General features: G+C 39.2%; 1 protein-coding gene across 7 annotated transcripts in view; it reads left to right on the forward strand.

Moving 5' to 3' along the window:
* Nucleotides 1-2,327: 2,327 nt before the first annotated feature.
* The window catches only part of st18 (ST18 C2H2C-type zinc finger transcription factor), a 41,110-nt gene continuing 22,174 nt past the window's right edge, over nt 2,328-21,263 (forward strand). For 3 of the 7 annotated variants that reach the window (XM_074688651.1, XM_074688650.1, XM_074688649.1), the window contains exons 1-2: nt 2,328-2,464; nt 3,469-3,649. In XM_074688651.1, the coding sequence (XP_074544752.1) occupies nt 2,411-2,464; nt 3,469-3,649 (235 nt within the window). In that variant the 5' untranslated portion in view covers nt 2,328-2,410. Of the gene's footprint in view, nt 2,465-3,468; nt 3,650-11,763; nt 11,907-15,925; nt 16,116-21,263 lie in introns of those variants that run through there. The other 4 variants (XM_074688652.1, XM_074688653.1, XM_074688655.1 and 1 more) reach the window with 3 other exon arrangements.

Here is a 21,263-nt window from a genome sequence, read left to right on the forward strand (position 1 = left end):
AAGCAAACGTAAACCATGAACAGCTTAAAAGTACATTTAAAAATCAAATTTGGCAGTCAGTCCTTGTTCCAACAGGATTAAAAAAAGTCTTTCATTTGATATAAATATATGCAAAGAGAGTGGTGTGGTGATCTGGGTGCCAGAGGTGGCGCTTTACTCTGGATATTCTGGCTTGGGCCTGTAAGGGACATAAATTAACATGAATTAACACATGCATGCAATAAGAAAATAATTAATTCAAGTTATCAGTCACCTCTTCCATTCCAGGAATCTGATTGACAAGATAAAGTAATGTGCAAACTGCTTTTCAAAGCTAACAGCCTGGAGCACCCCTCCTATTAGTTAGTCATTCCCTCAGTATCACACCCGGAATCTGTCATTTCACAATTTTCTCCTATAATGCATATGTGCCGCTCTCACCACTCCACTACAGCAACTGCCATCTAACAAGTTGACACAGAGAATGATACAATTCACGTCCAGTATTCAGTTCCATATACAGCAAGCATCTGAGGCAGACGGGTCAAGAATATGGTACATTCTGTTCTCTCTCAAAAATGCTTTTCCAGGACTCTAAAGAAGATAGATAAAGCTTCCATGAGATCCTTCAAACACCTAAGAGGAGTTTTTTTTGTATTTGAAAGCGTAAAATTGCTCGTATTACTGAAATTATACAGTACCTCCTTTTTTTGAAAGACTACCAGTGATCTTCTAAAAATTTCCACTGTATTATCGTACATGAATTTTAACTTCAACTTTCTTGAGACAACAGGTCTTCCAAACTGCACTGCCTGTCTGAAAGAAAGACCATGTATTCACAAAACAAAAAAATAATCTGTAGCAGTTGGTATTCAAATATGGTAAAATACCAGGAAAAAAATATAATGGCAGCATTTCTCTTGATAAATACAATAAAAATATCACTTTTTCAAAATAATATGTATCAATTTACAATATTAGGAATCCAAGGGTGTATACTACCAGATGCTCTTTTAGGGATGCTACAGCCTGCTGTATGGGTGGCAACATAACAGGGAACTTTAGGGGTGTGTTTATTTTGATGAGCATGATAGCAATTACCAAGTTTAACATTTCAACAGCCTGGAGAGACCACATGAAGCTCAGTTTGAACCTGAAAACTTCTGGTAAAGAGGTCAGGTAAAGTGTGTTCAACCTTTGATGTGCTACTGACTAGTTAGCAAGCTAGCAGAGCCCTTCTTTTACCACGATGTGTGAAAAAGTTAAAACATTTCCCTGAGGTAAGGTATTTTTGCAAGTAACATAAGGAAACTATAAAAGGTATGAGAAAAATGTATCTTAAGTCTAAATACAGTCTGAAACTACTTTTGTTTATAGTCAATTTAGCACAATATCTGTATTTGCTATGTTAGCTAGTTTTTGTACCTTAGTTGTAATCATCCTTTCTGATTGTTTAGGAATCCCCAACTGAATACAAACCAAAGGTAATTCAAAATTTTATTGAAATATTGGTTCAACTCAAGCGAAATAGTATTTTTTTAATCATATTCTGCTGTTAGCTAGTTTGCTTGCTGCTTAAGATTAACCTCTCCCTTCTGGTTGTGTTTTCAAGAAACACCAGTCTTTCAACGTAAGTTTCATTCTTCTTCAGCCCACTGACTCACTTTAAGGTTTATTTTGATTAATTTTGAGATGTTTGTTTGATGTTAACTTACTTTTTACTGAAACTCCAATCAGGTAGTCGAAATGTTAAGATAGCTGGCTAAAGAGCTGGCTAACTTGCTATTTACGAGCAAGTTAGCTCGTAAATAAGCTTGTGTTAGCCATACAGTCTACGATATTAGCTGGTAAGCATAATTTTTTTTTTTTTTTTTTGGACAAAACTAAATTTCTGTGTTTAATTTGAAGTTGCTCAATGAACTTAGATTAATTCTGCCAAATTTTGTGCAAAATGAGCAACTAATGTTGTAACTGTTAGGCTTTATTTGATGATTAGAAATATACTGCCACTTAAAAAGTGCTACTAAAGTGCTTTTAAATTAGTTTGCAGAAACCATGTTTACTAGATATACCTAAATGTGCAGTGGTGGTACACACTGCCACCCAAAAAGTGTACTTCACCAGTTTGGGTAGGGAAAAAAAAGCTTGAGGGGATGATAGTGTGCACAAAAGTTGTTCTGTAGCCCCTGAGTGTGGTGTCAGCCGGTCCCAGTCCCTACGGCCCTCACCGTGCACTGTGCAGGCCTGACGGGAAACTGACTGCAGCTCAGGACATGGCCTCGTTTGTTCACGGTCCCCCCTCTCTGAAAAGAGTTATGCTGTCTGTTTTGAATGGACAGCGTTTTTCTTTGTGTGCTCGATCAAAACAGAGGGCAAAGTTAGTCAGCAAGTTGCATAGCTTCTGCATTCTGATTCTTCAAGCCTCTTTTGTATGAAGTTTAGCACAATGTTTTACACAGCGTTTGACCTGAATGGCATGCTGGAGGTAGGAGCATTTTTCCCAACTACAAAATAGAAAGGGGTAGAATATATTTTTTGCTATTAAAAATAACTCATCCCTGTTTGTACTGTAGAACTAAAGCAGTAAAAGGATGATATGGGGTGAAAAACTCAGCTGTAATACACAAAATTACAGAGTGCAGTATTCCTGAAATATTTATATGCTTTTATCTGATCTATTTCCTAACCACAAGGTATTTGCCTGCGAATCCCTGGCACTTTTGATATTACCTGAAGGCAAATGGTATATAGATTTATACAAGTTATTTACAACAACAGCCAAGCCATTCCTCTGGAAACTAGGCTGCAGATCAAAGGATTGTTTTGATCTCTACTTAGCATATTTGTTTAACCTAGCCAGTGATTCTGAAAAGTGCACAAGCTTTTCGGTGATATGCAGAGCACCCTTTATCCGTCTTTTTCTTCTGTTAGCTCTGGATTTAAGTACTTTCTGTATTTAGGAGACAACTGGATTTGCCAGCTTTTGAAATTTAGTTGCCCACTGCTAGCAGTCTTGGCACTCAGAAATAGATAACTAGGTATGTTCCACTGCTAATCCTGATCGGCCTTGTAATAGTATTTGCGGACTGTACAGCACTCAATTAGGGCATAATGTGCTATTTTTATTTCCTTTAAGTTGGATTAAATGTGAAAACATGTTTGTTTTTTTCCCGTTCTCCTCGACTGTTTACTGTGTGGGTACTTTGCAAAGTATTGTTTTATACTGTTTCAATCAGCAGCACTCTCTCCAGACAGGATTGCAAAATGTCAGGAGAAAAACAATGTCCAAACGCTCTCTAAAAAAGATGCCAGGGCAATCAGGAAATTTTCTGGAATGCTTAAGAGAATGCATATGCACACAATGCCCTAATTCTCCCTTACTTTGGGTTTGGGAAAGATGAGCCCAGGTTTATTGAGAGCCAAAAAAGGGGGCAGATGGCTCACAAGAGGGATAAACCTGGGAAGTCATGCTGTAAATGTGTTTTACAGAAAACAATGAAAGGAGCGGACAAAGCGATTGTGGCAAAGTCCTTTGGAAAATGGAAAAGCAGCTCTCTAAGGTCCAGGACCATGGAGAAGCCGGATGAGCCGTCCGAGGAGAGTAAGGAGGAGAGCCTTTCCAACTGCACCTGTGAAGCCCCCCAACTCGGCAAGAAACCAGTTGGTAAAAGTAACATATTTCCTTATTTCTAGTACACTCATACTAATCTGTCTCTAAGCTTATTTTTCTTGTTGCAATGTTAATTATTACTGTGGTGACTTGCTTTTTTTGTTTTTCTGTTTTTTTTTCCTCTTTCTTTCTTTTTTTTTTTTTTTACATTGACTCTATGGCCTGCCATATCCGGTGAACAAACAAACCACATTGTTGGGCAGGAGAATTCCTTTTGAGGGAAAGTGTGTCTCCGATGATACAGTGTTGCCAGAAAAAGACAAAGCAAAAAATAGCAAACACAAAAACAGTCACAGGTGCATGGGAAAAAGAGAGAAGCGAGTGAATGGTCACTGCGGTCCCCAGGAGGTCTTTCAGTGTTAGCCAGTGCGGTGGGTGGACTTCTGACAAGGACGTTGGTTAGCAGCCAGGTGGAGTGTGTAACTGAGAATGCCTCTGTTTATTCTTTTCACATGCTAATGTGGCTCCTATGTGACTTTAATGCGGCAAAACTTTTTCTTGGAGTTAACATTTTTGTTGTCGCAGTACCTGCTACTGTATCACAGTGGTGGGCTGATTCAAAGGCAGAGCTCTCTTTTATATAGGTTTGGGACTGTGCCAGGGATGGAGATGTATTTAATAGGCTGCATGTAAAGAAAGGATTTACAGTGGTGGGATATTTCAGTGCAAACAGGTATAGAGTTTTCTTATTAAATCTTGAAATGTGCTGTTGTTAGAGTTAGTATTATATGACACATTTTCACATTTAAATCTTTAAGGTTTGTATCTTTACATTTGACCTTTGGAGGACGCATATAGTTGTTAAGTATTTATGTTGAGATAGGTGTTTAATGTGACACAAATAGGACATTTGCTTTTTAATCTACTCTGTATCATATTTTTTTCAGTCTGATTAGTGGTCTATGCAGTTTAAAAAAGGAACAACAGTATTCAGTAACCTGAAATCAGGCATGTGACTCAGTAATAAAAGACAGCATGGGATCCCAAGTTCTGAGCAAATGCACCCCTATGTGGACAAAGTAAGAACAGTGGGGTATTCAGATGAAACAAAAAAAGGCCATCCAGTATTCATCAGGCTACTATTCTTCTGTCTGTCTGTGTATTCTAAGTTGTTGCAATAAACCATTAACACTGCAGTAAATACACCCAAGAATATATCTTAAGCTCTCATTAGTGGTTCATGTGGCAGCCTCATGTCTAATCTAGGAGCACAGAGGAGAGCAATATGGCCTCACGCTATGGTTCTTTCTATACCTTGTAGTGTAAAATCTGTAAATAGCATAAAAGGCATTGCATCTGCCATCTGCACTTCTAGGAACTCTTCTGCATAGCCATTAAAACAAGCTGTCTCAGAGGACATCATTCGTATTTCAGCCTCAACCCTGAATTACTGTGTGTTCATTATAATTATAAGGGAGGAGTGTTGCCAGGCTAGCCCGCAGAATGCCAGGTGCACACTTCCATAATCTACCATTTTAAACAACTCAGAGCATTAACAACAGTATCTACATGCTATTCAGCCATTAGTTCACTCCGGCTTTCATGCTGAAACTCACATCAGTCAACTGAGCATTTTGTGTATGCTGCAACAGACATCATACAGGAAGGAAGTGCAATACTTTGTAGTGTTCCAGTTTCCTAAGCCTGCTTAGGTTATGTGACTGAGCCATGCCGCTGTGTGAAATTTTATCCCGATACTGGCACTGTATCCTTGTGAGGGAGTCTTGTAAAATAGGTTTACTTAGCGCCTTTGCTGGCATTTTCCGAAGATAGCAAATGCACAAACACTGTCCATGATCGGATTAACTGTTCAACAAAATGATGTAACTCTTTGTCTTTCTTGTGTGGCATAGGTTTCTCTGCTTAAGTTTAGTGGTCATCCAGCAGAGAATAGACACATTTGAAATCCAGTCACATCATTATAATCCATATATTGTGAATATAATAGATGACAGCCCTGGTTAGTCATCCTTTGTCACATAAATGTGACATGTGACTGCCCAGAGTGAATCACTCACCCTAAAAAAACACACTAGATTTTTCTAGATTCGGCTCTCAACTGTGCAACAACATTCCTTAATTAACACAAGTCCTAATTTGTAAGGCATTTAATTTTGAACTTAGCCCGATGTTCCTCTCCAGTGTTGAGGCGCAGGATTTAAATTGCATGTGATAAGTGTGAAAGATGTTTTTAAGCAACCATGTACAGTATAAAGTACGCTATGCCAAGTACACAGAGAACATGAATTTGCACCTGAGGACATATAGCTATACATCCAGAGTCACAAGGTATGTCAAGACAAAATGTTAATTACACAATTTATGACAGGAATCTTTTGAAATATCTCCACGGATCTCGCTTATTTACATTTTAATTACTACTATTACTTATTCTTATTTTTTGGATGTGACCATAGCAAGCCCAATTCCTCCCCTACACTAGAAAGAAGCAAAATGACTGTTTTCCACTGGAGGTTTAGATGCTTGTTTATCACTTTTAAATACCATCATCTTTGCTGAAATCCCCTCTCAAAAGAACCTTTCACTTGCTGGAATAAATTCAAATTAAAATTTAAATCCCTCTTTGCATTTCTTCAGCCTTTTTTAAAATAGCTGCCTCCTTTTAGAAAGCTGTTTATGTAGTGATCTGTTCATAATCCAGTTTGTTTCTCAACAGCGAAAAACACAGAAATCGTATTATCACTATCTTGGAGAGATGATGCGAGAAATCAGGAAGTATAAATGTCTGGATCTGGGGAAGTTTTCAAAGTTGTAAAGCTGAAGAATATGGCAAAAGCCTCTCAATAAAGTAGTCACTAACACTACAATTTGACTTGCAAATGTACAGAAAAATAAAGTACATTGTGCCTTGATAACGGCAAAACATTTCTCCAACCTTTAGCACGGCTTATGCACAGATAAACAATATGTGCTCATTCAACAAACACACAACATTTTGCATTTTAGCAAACATGTACAGTGCATTTCTCTTGCACTATAGATAGATGTCTTATCAGAAACGTTGATGTGTGACATATTATCAAAGTGAGAATTGGAAGATTAAACATTGGCACTGCGGCTGACAAGTCATGTCTGTAAACAGCTCTTTTTCTGATACGAGGAGCTCACCTCCTATTGCACCGAGAAAAAAAACAATATCTAATCAGAAGTGTAACAAACATAAACACAAAAAGCAGACATTTACATGCAATGCCTTTTGATAACAATCCATTTCAGATCTAAAATGACGCAGAAGAGGCCATAGGGAAATTTAATTTGCCCGAGCTAGATTGGATTTATTGTTTGGAAACAAATTATAATTGTGTCTCCACAAAGTTAACCAAGATCTAAACAAAAGGAAATCAATGACCCACCCCCATTAATCACTCAAAGCCAGCTACTTGTGCTGAAGAAACTTACTTCATAATCAATTTCTTTGTTTTGCTCAAAGGGCATTTGCATTTTAGTTCATGTCAGCAAGCTTCCTGTATCTGGCGCAATCAAAAACTGCAAGCCATTCACATTAATGGAGTTTTTCTGTTTATTCAAGTGCATATCTCTGAATACTCAAGATGATTTTAGCTTATTATGCAAACTACCCTACAAATATTTTAAAAACAGAAAAAAATCAGTTGAGTGGCAGACTTAACTTTAGTGAAGTGCTTCATGCTTCCAGTGTCATAGTAAAACATTTGTTCCTTTAGTATAAATGACCAAAAACAAACCAATACCTTCTTAAGATGTTGCGTTTGAGCACCCTCTGGACTTTTGAGACCAGACCGAAATGCCTCTTGTTATCTGTGTCTAGACATACTATTACGGCCACCAAGGTCATTATCAAAGCACGCATTATACACACCTGTTACCATTGTTTAGATGCTCGCTTTTTGGCTGAACATCCAAGCTCCTATCTGGCCACTTATAGGCGTGTCTGCTTCATTGTCTGCCTGCCTGAGTGGAAAAGATGGGCAGGGACCCCCAGAGACGCCCAGATCTGGACCTAACCTCTCAATGACACAACACAATGGGTGCATGGCCTCTGAACTACAAAAGCCAGATATCGGCTGACCAGTCATGCATTGATTTTTTAGATGTGAGCAATCAGATACTGTCATTTGAGGGCAGCTGATGTAAAGCAACCAGCCGTGACCGTTAATGACTGATGCTTTTAGTTGTTATTGATGAAGTGAATGGTTTGACATGGATATCAGGAAACACTACTGAATAAAATTCTGTTTTAATTCCATCTGTATCATTTTAAGTGATCCAAGTGGTTGTAGGAATTACAAGTTGACTTAAATGTCCATGAAGTCAATATTAAAGTCTTGTTTATCTTTACTCTCCTATGTAAGAATGTGTCATTTGCAGGTCGGTTGAATCGCATGCTTTAAATCCAGGGCAGAAAATGCAAAAGCAAGTTGAGACCAATAGTAAAATATTAGCTCAATCATTGCCCTGGAAATATATATCATTTAATCCTGGAATCTTGTAAATCATGTTAATTGCAACCATTTTAATCCTTAGCCTCTCTCAAACCATGTAAAAGTAGGACTTGCTAGCAGACTTTTGTTCTCATCTTTCCAACAATTAGCCTTCATTTTGGTTTTAACACCTCAAATATCAAAGTTTGGTGTCTTGGCACGTCTCAGAAAACTGTCTGTCCAGTTTGTCTCCAACATTTGCTCTCATTTTAGGCAGGAAATGCAGAGAACAAGTAATGACCATTGGTTTTCATTGGATTTAATGAGGCATATTTTAGATCAGCTTTGATTTCAATAAACAGGTAAAAGAAGTAAAATCATTTATCGAATCGACTTTGAGAGTCATGTGCATCAAGGAATGGAAAGTCTACTGTTTCTGGATAAGTTTGATTTCCACATGACATAGGGGCAGCTCTAGATCAGTGGTAGAGTGGGTCACTTCTAAATAAGAGGGTTGACGGTTCAATCTCAGCTCCTACAGTCACATGCAGAAGTGTCTTTGGGCAAGACACTGAGCCTTTTATGGTTTGGCTTTTACCATCAGTGTGAATGGGATGTGTAGTGTAATAGTGCTTTTTCTTTTTTTATAAGAAAACCTTAGAGCAGTCAGTAGAAGTCAATATAAGTTATTTTTCCCTTTTACTGTGTTGGTCACCTGTTACTTTAAAACAATCTTAATCCTAATCCAAACACTCCTTTTATCATAGTTTAAGACTACTTTTGTGTGTCTTACCCTGTAAGAGGAAGATTTAGTGACTTTGTACAAGAAACAGAGACCTACTTCCAAAAGCCTCAGTTCAAGGCAGAGATATAACACATCCTATATTTGTCTATAAAACATTTGAAATGTTATTGAAGTGTCTTCAAAGGACACTGAATAAACATATTGTAAGGTTGCCCACGGTCACACACAAATCGCCCCAAAGGGGATTGCTGGGAAGTAATCTAATCATTTCTTTTAAGTGAGACACAGTGACATGCAGTGTAGATAATGATCCCCATGAAAAATGTACTGTATTTTCAAAAGAATATTCCCTGTCTGTTGACATTAACATAAAGATAGTTCTACATCCTGGAGCCATATCAACAACATGTACTTATGTGTGGTTCCTTGTATTTGCATATGCAAATGTTTTTTTTTTATTTCAATTCAGTCCTTTTATGTGACTTTCTGTGATGAACAAGCGGCATCAAGTGGTTGCACAATAAGGGTTCAGTACCACCAAGAAGAAGCATTTGTGTCATTTTAGACCAAGCTTACAGCATTATAACTGAAATTAACCACAGTTTAATATAGATTTCTGCACGTCTATCAAGTTCAATGGCACATTGTGAATATGTATTGTTGTTTGGCTGTTTGGGCTGCCATGCGAAATTAGTCGCCTTGCTTTGTTGAAATTACGGGGCGGGGTGTTGAGTGAGGGGGTTTGTTGAAGTTATACAGCTGACATTTTGATCCAGCAGTGCATTAGAAGAATTCAGTTAAACATATTTGTGTAGGTTTCACAGGAGTAAGGTATAGTGCTCAAAACAACAGGGTGCTGCGACCCTTCACTTTGCTTACATAATTTGCAGCAGAATGCAAAAAGCTTTTAGACACAGATGTGACCCATTGTAATACCCTTCTAAATGCAATCAAACACTTTCTACAAATATGAGCAGGACTTTTTAAATGTGAACCCTTGTTTGACATGTAATTTTGTCCAACCCACTCCTCTTTCATTTCTCCATCAGCTCTCCAGTTATGCCCACATTTTCAGTTGATGAAATAGCTTGACAAAACACTAGTTTATGTTGCTCTGAATGAGGTCTCACTCTCTCCCTCTCTCTGTCTCTCTCTGTTTTTTAACACATTGAACAGATGTTAGGGCCAAAAGAAAATGTTCCATTTTGTAATAGCCGTGTAGTCTAGTTCTAAATATGTTGCTCTCTAAAATTTTGTCAAGATTGTTTTACAAGAGGCGATTCTTTTTTGTGTTTTCATACGAGCAAACTGATGTCTAGCTCATGACATGAAATAATCATCCAAGGAACAAGCTTCCTGTGTCCTCACAGCGAGATTGTCGGCATAAGCAAACAAAGAAACATGTTATTTGATAAGATGCTTAGATAGACGCTTCTTTACTTTCACATGTTTGTGTGATTATCAGGCACAAGCAGAGAAGAGAGGGGAAATCAGTGCAGGTCTGCTCTTCTTTGTATGTCTCTTTCACAGTGTACCATGAATTGGCTCTTGAAGACAGTTAGAAATTTGACTTTCAAATGAGGCATTAAACAAGGTGATGATCAACTGCCAAACCTTAAGTAATGATATTCTCCATCCTCAAGTCCCCGGCCTTGCATAACCAAATGCACAAATCACAGAAAAAAGAGCTGAAAATACATTATTATTACATATTGTGTTCACACGTCCATCCCATGGGACCGGGAGGGGGGGCATCGCCGACAGATAAGCATGTTTGGGTGGCCCCTACCATCAGCTGGGGGAAAGGGCTACGCTTGGATCTTAAGGGGGGGCCCTCGTGGGTATCACTTATTTTAAATCCTGAACCACACCATCCCTGCCCGCCCCCCTCCTTCTTTTGCCCCCCTCGCCCCAGGCTCCACCCAGAAGTGTGGTTGCCTTTGTCATTGTAATCTGGCCCTGTTTGCTAAACGCTTGCACTGTTTACTCTCTGCTATGGGGGCTTGTATGAACAGGAGTCAGCAGGACGCAGGGTGACATCACTTTGGCTGGGGGGGTGTTTGAAAAGCTGCATTTGTGATTTTCTGGGGGCCCCTTTTTTTTCTTCTTCTTCTTCCCTGTCTCTATCCAGGCCTGTCTAACGCATGAGCTAACTCAGGAGGCTAACATGGCCTACAGGGAGGAATTACACCTAATTACTTGAATAACTGCTAGGCAGCAGCCTTCCGTCGTCACCAAAAATCATTTCCAGGTCTCTGCCTTTTACTGATAGCCAGACTTCTCGTGACAGGAAAAAGCTCGGACAAAGCTTTTACATTCAAATGGGCTAGGAGAAATGAAACAGACTGACAGGTACAGACATTAAAAAAGGGGGGAAATCAAATTAACAGACAAGGTTCTCATATCATCTATTTTTGTTGTTGCCGTAGCGATAAAGTCGCAGACATTGAAACTGGTCTGTTGAGCCATTGTTATCATCCCTGGCCATCTGCTGCTGAGGAGTGACATTCCCTCTCATTTGCATGATGAGTGATGTATGAGGAGCTTGGGAGGGCATATGCCCCGGTCTTATGACAAAGCAAGTGAAAGTTTTTTTTTAATGTGGAAAATAAGGATGATTGTATGAATAAGGCTGGATGAAGGAGTAAAAAAAGGATAAATCACCTGTGAGTGTTTAAGGGTGTACATGTGACTCCTTTTTTTTCTGCTTGTATGATGCATCTTCACTAAGCGCACACAAATCTGTGCGTGTGTGTCCGTGTGCGTGTGTGTCTGTGCGAGTTTGCACGCGCAGGAGTAGAGGCTAGTGCGCGCATCTGCCTTCTTGTGTGCCTGTTTGTGTGTTTTGCGGATGTGGGAGTAGAGCGAGGAGGAGGGGGGTTGGTGGCTGTTGATGTGCAAATGTGCATCATGTTGAAGGGCTGTGAATGGGGAGGTGTGACGTAAAAAGGGACCCGAACGCAGGTGCTTATCTCGAGGCTGTCAAAGGCACAGTATGTCATATTCCTGGGGACTACCTTTCAAAGCCACAGCACCAGCTCAGCTATCAAGAGACTGGGAGAAAATCAAACTTTTTGGATCACAGCACTAGGTTGGTGTCAAAGTTCTTTTTATTTATTATAACGTGTGTTTGGTCAGCATTTATCAACACTGATACTCGTATCGTGTGTGTGCTGGACAAGCCTTTTAGCTTGTACCCTGTCATTACTTCCAAAGAGGGGCTGAAATGTACAAGTGTTAGAAACTTAGTTAGATTTACACTGAGATTTACTCAGCAGCTAAACTTGTGTTCGTGGATTTTGCGAGATTAAATGAAATAACACTATCCTGGCAATCATTCTGAGCTGTGTCACAGAGTATTTAGAAAATATCGCGCTAGTGATACACATTGTTTGCTTGATACAAATCAGTATTCTTAAAATCTTACTGGAAAGTGAGCGTAGCTACGGTCCAGGTTACAGACAGTTTGAGAGGAGATTAAATGGCTCAAACTGTTTTTTGAGATGCCTGACCTATTTTTGATCATGCAGATAGCATGAGATACTGTCTATCTAGATTAAATTCACCGCATTTGTGTGAGTTTAAGCTTGTCTTAGAGGAGCACATGTTGGTATTGTGTGCAGAGACAAAGCATTGTCAGGTTGCCTGTGGCTTTGACAGTGACAGCTGTACATACAAGACCACTGAGCCTAATGCACTTAAACATTGACTCTGTGTTCCAATAACATATTTGAACAGCCACTGCAGTATTTTATTGCATCCTGTTTTGCCTTTTTGTAAATCACATAGTAATTCTTGTAGGGTTTGAATTCTACACACTTGTGTTCAATAAAATGTGGCCGTTAAATTGTCCAAAACAATCATCTTTTGTGTTTGTGAGCAAGATTTAAATCTGTATTAATTCAGCAGGGCTAAAGCATTACATTCTGCTCTGGGTTTTTGTAATTATTTGCATTGTAAGTATGGCAAAGTTGAAAAGCTATATGCTAATCCTGAATGTAGTTTGATAGTACCACAGTCTGCGAGTGAACTTTTGTGATGTACGCTGCTAAGTCTTGGCTTTCAACAAATTCAGAGGGGCCAAAGCACTCAACACTCTCCAGAGCAACTATTGATTTAGGAAGATGGATGCTGGTAAAAAGTTCATAATTTACCAGTAAGTCGCAGCTGGCTTTCTGCTTGATGACCCAACTTTAAGTTGATCACTGTGAAACAAAAGTGGAATATTTTTTCCACTCATGAGCACAGTTTGGGCGTCCTCTTGTTTTCTTTTCTTTTCTTAAAAAACTTCAGCGTCTTTTTGAAAATATGCCTGAAATTTTTAAAACAACAGAAAATAAGCTCCATCGCCTAGAGTCAAAAATATTCATGTGAACTGCCAACATCTGCTATATCTGTCAGTCATATCTATTCCCTTGCCTTTTAGAGACATTATTCTCTGTAATTGCTGTATTAGGATATTTTGGTTTAGAGATTATTGGTAGAAAATTCAGCAAATAAATTCAATGCCAATTGTGTTCCTATTTAATCAGAACTCCACCAGCTTTTTTCAGTCAGTTTACACCTCTCAGCAAACAAGAAAAAGAGCAACATAATAACATTAGGTAACACAGCGTTGTTTAACGGCGTCACTTTACAGTTAAAATTGTTTTAAAAGTTTAGAAAGTTATGACATGGTAACATAAAAGAAAGAAAGCATGGGTCGCGTTGTAAAGTTACATGTCTCCTGTTTGTTTTAATTATAAAAGCAGCCCAGGCTTTAGCAGGGATGTGTGGCAAAGCAGTGATAAGTAAGAGCCATTATTCCTGTGTGCTCCCCACCCTCGGCTTCAAAGCAGGATGTTAGTTGCTACACAACACATAAATGTAACCTGTGTTTGCCTCCAGTAGCTGTCCATGGTACCTGCTGCCCTGCAGATCAGCTCTCACAAACTTACTCACACTGTTGTTGTACACTTAACTTCTGCGGTGTATTTTTTTTAAAATTGTTTATCATAATCTTTATTTTGGGGGAAAAAATACAAAATTGTTCACACTTTAATATTTACAATATTTTAGTTTCCTTATAAGCCAGCTGCCGTAAACACAATGTAAACGTCAAAATCGCGTGAAAAAGCTCGGCTTACACATCATCCTGAAAAATATTGTGTTACCTGTTTTTGACCAAACTTCAGTTAATCCAGGAAAATAAATTATGTGGATTTAATTCAGCAAGGTCTCAGAAATGATCCATCTGCTGTTGAGCAGCTGGTCAAAGGATAAATGTAATTAATTACTTAACTTTTGAACAGTATTCAGGAAAAACAGAGCTGTTTGTGGTTGAGCAAATAAGAAAAAAAAATGTAAGGCAACAGCGACAAATACCTTTAAATTAATGTTATGTTTTAATCCTGTTTTTAAAAAAGTCCTTGCGTACAACCTCTATAATACTGGTTTTGTGTAAACGTGCCATTCATATATTTTCAGGAATTTGTGGTAATTATATAAAGTAATTAGAGTTAGGCCAGTTATGAATTTAATATTTATGTTAAAGATTTAAACATGTAGTATATGAGATTAGTGTGGTTGTCGTTTTAAATATTTTTCAGTTGTACTTTGTATATTAATTATATACTGTGATTGTTCCTACATTATTGGAACTGATCCTAACTTGATAAAGTAAAACAAAGCATGTGATGATCTTAATAGCATTAAAATAATATAATATAAGTTTTGTGTCACCGTAGTCATACGTTCTGGCTCAGTTTTCCTGTAAAGGTAATGTATCTAAAAGTGTTACAAATCCTCATTGATGCTGGATTTTTTGCTAAAAAAAGATTATAAAGCTCAACAGGAAAAAAAAAGCCTTTAGTGAACAGTTATTTTTGCCTGACAGGGCAAGACTATGAAATGTTCCCAATTAATATTACATGTGATTTTTTTCTACGCCTTCCTTTTTAAAAAAATATATTTCAGCATTTACCTTGATTGTAATGTACCTCATTGGCTGTGGTTTTGTTTGTTGGCCTAACTATAAAGGATCTACTTATACCCTTGTGGGTTGGGAAGAATTAGGATTTATGAATTTATTTCCTCTGTTGTATTGTTTAAACAGCTTTGGTTTAGTTTTGATCCCTTCCTCTTGCCTTTGAGGCTGTTCCACGGTGTCAGCTGTTGACTGATAGTAAGAGAACTGCCTCACAGTGTGAATGAAAGAAAACTAGCGGTTGGTAAACACTGATAAGGGATAAATAGAAAGCGGTCAGGCAGAGATAGTTCTGTGGGAGCCCAGATTGTGTGCGGTCTGTTAAAATGAGATTCTGAGCCTGTCCTTTTTATTCTTCCTCCCCTCCCCTCCCCTGTGCGGCGTTTGTCTGGAAAATCTCCAGTGACCCGGCTCGGCGGTCCCAGGCTGCAGTATTCTCTTTTTCTATTTGTTTTGTTTTCTAACAAGGGTCAAGTTGGCCAATAGACATGTCCCTGATGCTTATAGACAGCTGTCATGACTTTAAGTGCTCACAATAGTTACATTTTACACAAATTCATGGTTCTGCACCAATGAGCACTGCAGCAAGAGATTTACTGAAAAATTAAAAATGCACATTATTTTGAAAAACCTCTTTTGGTGCCTATTGTCACAGAATTTATCTCAAAAATGAACACACTGAGTTTAAACACTTCTAAGCATCCTTTATTATATTAGTCTGTCTATATAAGCTCAAAGTATCATAACGAAGGCAGAGCTACATGTACGTATCAGCAGTGATATTAATTACAGTCACATAATGATATATTTACACTCTCTTCACTATACACCCTGGGGACTGTAAATCTAATTTCTCAATTAGAATCACTCTACTGTCTTATTTAGTTCTCTTTTTACACCCAGCCTGGTCCATCCAGTGATCATTGTTTTCTTTTTTTGTCTTCCCGGGGTGAATCTATCTTTTATGTGATTAAAAAGACCTTCAGAGGTCTTACCTTGAGGATCACCATGTGGTGTATTTACACAGAAAATAATTCAGCCTATTGTAGCCCGGCAGCTAATGAGATTGGTTGTTAAGTGAATGACACAAAGGCTACAAAAAAAAAAAAAAAAAAAAGAAAGGAAAAAAAGAAAAGCTTAGCGTTTCGGGTGAATATCACAGTGTCCATGCACACTCTCTCACACTCACACACCACACACACACAAACCAAACACACTCTCTCGTCAGGCAGCGAGACTCTGGACTGTACCCCGTTACCCCACCTCGATATCCTTCTGCTCCGTCTCCTCCCAGACGTCAGCATGAGAGGCAAAACAAAGGCTAAAAGGGGCATGGTAAGTCGAGCTCGCCGTTCTGCCCTGTCGGACATGTTAACAAGAGTGCGTGTAGATGTAGGAGACAAGTGATGCTGTTTGTCTGCGTGAGGATGTGCTGTGCTGTGTTAGCCTCAGGCTCACTGAAGTACATTCATTGAAGGGTCAATAACAGTGGTGCTGTTTTATGTGACTCAGGAGAAGATCTCCTCCGTTTTTTTACTCGACTGCTCTTAACTTCTGGACTGCTGCTGCAACTTTTCTCTCTTGTTCTTTTTTGGAAGCCACTTCCTTCCCTTGCATTTCGTGTGATGTGAATGTATGTCAGAGCTGTGTCTTCCTTTTATTCAGTGAAGTGAGGAGTTTATTTTGGTGTCGTTTCATGTTTTGACCTTTGAGTTGTGGTTGATTCAAGGATTTATCTGAAGATTACTGCAATGTTTAACAGAGAAAGGCACTAGAGGAGATGAATCTTAACAGACAGACTTCTTTCCACTGATTTCTGAGTAGTTATCTGAAAGTGAGTGGATGGTATTTTGATTTGAACACTGTATACATCTGTTACCTTCTCTCGGACTCCTCTTCTCTCTGATCTCTAAATAGTAGCGCTGGAGCATCATCACTGATTGCTGTTTCACTAAAAATGTAAGTGCATTAGCTTATCATGCTCCACTGTGAGGCTGGCAAAGTGGGTTAAAGTCCATTGCGTATATTAAACCCTGGACTTAAGTCAAATTTACATTTTGTTAAAGATTACTCCTTTTATTGATGCACATAATCATATTCATGGACCATCTGCTGATTTGGCAAGCACGGATCAAACTCACAAAACAGCTCTGCTAACCTCTTAAGTACAAAATAGTCTGGCTTAACTCTGCTAGCCCAGAAGTGTGTGCGCACGAGTGTGAGAGATTGTATGGATATTGGATAATACTTAATTTAGATCCTCCCGGCTGCTCATGCCATATTTTATTTTATCATGATCGCTTTGGTGGCAGAGCAGCGCTCGTGTTTGAACAACTGAGCAAATAATGTTTGTCTGACAATAAGCAAAGCAGAGTCTTGGTATAAGGAATCTGATTAAACTCTTGACCACGGTGTACAGCTCTGAGTTTATACCCGTTACCATGGTAACGCAGATTTCACAGTGCAGCTTTTGCACACTTCCACCTGGTTTGTAGAGCGGCGGTGTGGGCCTCACCTCTTGAGTGTAATAAAACGCTGCTTAAGGCTTCTCTAGTTCTTCCGATGACTGATTTCATCCTGAACTATCTCCCAGTGTGTGTTTCACAGAAATAGGAATTCACCATTGGGCATCTTACTGCATGAAATACTTATGTTCGACTCATTCCAAACAAAGCTTACGCAGATTGAGAATTCATATGCCAGAGGTAAATCCGAGTTAACACGGATTTATACTGGCATGAGTTAAAGGACTAGAGTTTGTAATCCAGGTGGCCAAGGGATTTTACCATACAGTGGCAAAAATCACTTAAAACTCCCCCAACATCCTAAGCCACTGAGCTCAGTAAGCAGACAGATTGTTCAGAATTGATGACAGCACAACTATATCAGAGCTGGACTCTGTGTCTGTGTGTGCGTGTCATTGTGCGTCTGTACGTATGCCTGTGTTTGTGCGTGTGTGCGCATATGTGAGCATGTTTGCTTCCTATATATACTCAATTAGTACTAAAGGGGCTGTTTAGAATTAGACCTTGACAGATTGGTATTATTCTGCTTCAACAGGGTAGGGGAGGTGTTTGGGGAATACTGCCTTCTATCTGCATAAACATCAGTCGCATAAATACAAAGACAGCACCCTCCATTTCAACGGCCTCTGACTGATGAGTAAAGTGATCAAAGTGGCTCTAATATTCAAATTATCAATGCTGAAGCTCTCTTTTTCTTCATACCCCATACATAAAAAAGTGAAAGAAAAACAAAAGTGGTCCTTTATGAGTGAACGGGTGAGTGTGTGTTGACGTGCGCGCCCATGTGCACATGTGTGTGGAGGACAGAGGAGCACAGATAGAGTGGGGTTGTTTAATGACAGGAACAGCTGACTCATTTAGAGAGAGCAGTGAAAGGTAATTAACCCTGGGAAAACTACAGCTGCCATGCGAGCTGTTCACTTCAGCGCAATCTGATTAGGAATCACTGCTCGAGTCCCTGACTCCTTTCAGACGCTGTGTGTTCGGGGTAAACTTTTCCTCTCTGCCCCCGAGAGCCCCCGAGCACTGGAGACCTGCCTTTTGTGGTGGGGGATTAGCTGGAACGGTTACTACGTTTCTCCAAATTGCAGACCACCTGGTAGCATTCATGCCACCTCCTCCATGAAAGGGCCTCCTTGGGCAGGAACAATGAGCAGGATTACTCTGCTCATTGTTACACCAGGGCTGGAACTTCTTTTTCCCCAAACACCTGTCCCTAAATTAGACAGGTTTGAAAAACCATGTTCATGACAGAATTCAAAGATTCAAACTAACATGAGAGTGCTTCGGCCGGCTGGAGGCTTGCCAATGGGTGAATTGTCTGCCACAGTGTTTATTATGCTATTGATTCACTGTGTTGTGTAAGAAGATACTAATTTTATTTGTCTCGATATTTTGGTGCTCTTAATTGGATTGAAATTCACAAATAAAATAGCATATCATCTAGGCCCCTTTCATACGATAAGGGAACTCAAAAGCACCAGAAATTTGGTCAAAAACAGAAATTGGCTCTTTGATGTCAGAAGAAACAATCTGGACTTGGTGCCTCCGTGTGGTCCGGCTCCAGATGAACTCAATTTAGAGGGAAGGCTTTGGGATGACTTTGGAAAGCGATTACAAGATTCATAAATCACCTCGGCAAAGGTGTCACCATCTGACTCTTTTATGGGACTCTTGCTAACTGCGTCCAATAACAAGTTTCCCCTGTAGTTATGCCATCATAACAAATCATTGAAGCGATAGTGGCTAGCCAGGCTCCTAATTGTCTGTTAAGAATTCTGTGAGCTGTGTTCTTTTATTGAAGCATCTCTGTCTTGGAGAAGTGATAAGATGCCAATACGCTCCTCTATAAAAGTACTCTTTGGCAAAAGGCACAAACACTTTGCTTGGCCGTCAGGGTAGCTGTGAGGCTGTTATATCTGAAATCGCAGTTGACTTCAAGATTTTTTACTGTGTATGCTTGAATCCAGAAACCTCTATAAGGCGGAGGAATGCTCATAAAGTGCCGGCAGAATAATTTACTTTCAGATACAGAATTTGTTCTCAGTTTTATTTGACAAGGATACAAACACCACTCAATATTTTTATTACTCTGATTTTTGATTAAGCTTAAGAAATATATCCTATATTTATTCTGAAAAGGTGCACATATATAAAAGAACAAAAAATGTATTTAATTTTCATGAAACACGCCATATTTTGCATTGTAGTTCAGACCTGATTAAAGGACTGACACAAACCAACGGTAAAACTCTGTCAAACAAAATAAAAGGCCAAGTTTCAGACATAAATCAGACACCCTAAACCCCTTTGTCCCCTCCCCCATCCTAAAATTTATCTCAGCTATTATTCTAATGTCCAGCTGGTATTTAGGCACAGGGCGTCTGATGGCTCCCTGGCCACCTCACAAAAAGAACAAAAAAAGAAAAGTTGTTTATCTAAATACTCTCTGAACAGAAGTTGATTTTAATCTGTGCACAGAGCTTAATTTAGTCCCCACAAACACATTTGCATGTCAATGAAAAGCAGCAAACGCAACCGCCTGCTTTTTTTGTTCACAGTTTAACCTGCTTTCCAGCGAAAGAGGTGTTTCCAAGCAGGTATGTTCCTGCCAGCTCACCTTTTGCTTGAACTTTGACTATTTTTATGTTTAGCCAGGTCTTTGCAGCAACTAAATCTCCCTATAGGGTGAATATAAATTATGATCAGCTCACTTTATCCTCAGACATCCATTACAAGGAAATATGAAAGTACAAGGTGCTATCGCCTGCTGTTTGCTCTTTATTCTACATAAACAGAAAACACTTAGCATGTAAAATTAATGTGAAAATTATTCCCGGGGTAAACTATAAACACAGAAGTTACCCCGCACATTTACCCTTTTTTTCTCCTTCCCCTAGATCAGAGTGTAATTGCCAGTAATCAGGTCTGTTTGCTGCTGATAAAACCACTCTGAATGCGAGGAACCCTCTTTGTGTGATGACTCAATTATGCCAGAAGTGGCTCATCAAACCTGGCCCATCAGCTGCTTTAATAAATAAGGAGGAAAACTTGCTGCAGGCGCATTATAATTCCATTCATTCCATAATTAAATCCATTCCAGTTTTAACCCTTCGCTCTGTGTGCTTCTGGAAGAGGAAACAAAAACAAGGAGAGAGGAGGGGAGGGGGGAGGGATGACGGGGGGTAAGTACACACCAGACAGTGACCTTGCACAGAGCACCCATCCGTTCCCTATAATTCAAAATGATACTGTTGAAGAAAGGTTAAGAGAAGGCTCGTGCAGAAAAGGATGGGAATCAGTTAAGACCTGGCTCCTGTAGTTTTTTTTTATTATGTATGCATTGTTTCCACACACAGCCTTACACAGTAATTATATTAAACAAGTAATCTAATCATAACAGTTGCTTGCTTGAGTGTGCAGCACTGACATTTTGAAATCTTATTTTGTGTAATCTCATTTGCCTCTATCATCTCGCCTGTACCCCCCTATCCAAAAGGAAATGTAAATAATGTAATTAATTTTATGCTCTCCAGATTCTTACTTTGCTACTCCGGCCTGTTTTATTTATTGGCTTCAAGATGAGGTATCAGCGCTCTGGGTTTTTTTTTTTTTTCAACTCCACCACAATAATGTCTGTGTTAATTACATGAGAGCATCCCAAGTGCACGGATAAGCTGGGAACAAGGGGACACAAAGACTCAAGGTCAGTGATGAATCTCCACAGCAGCTGCACGGTATTAATAAGGCATTATATGAAAAATAATCATAATAGCATCACTTACAACAAAATGCAAGAGTGCGCCGGTGTGTTTTACAGATATTTCCTCTCCACCATCCACAGCCTGGATCCAGCCTTTCTGATAATGGTGCGAGGCAATGGTTATTCATGACTGCTGGACTGGGAAGGTCCCCCTCTTTTTTTTCTTTTTAACCCCCAGTCGCAGCCCATTCTCTT

This window comes from Halichoeres trimaculatus, unplaced genomic scaffold, assembly GCF_033239565.1.
Source record: "Halichoeres trimaculatus isolate MK-OKI-2021-1 unplaced genomic scaffold, fHalTri1.1 fHalTri1_scaffold_15, whole genome shotgun sequence".
NCBI lineage: Eukaryota > Metazoa > Chordata > Actinopteri > Labriformes > Labridae > Halichoeres > Halichoeres trimaculatus.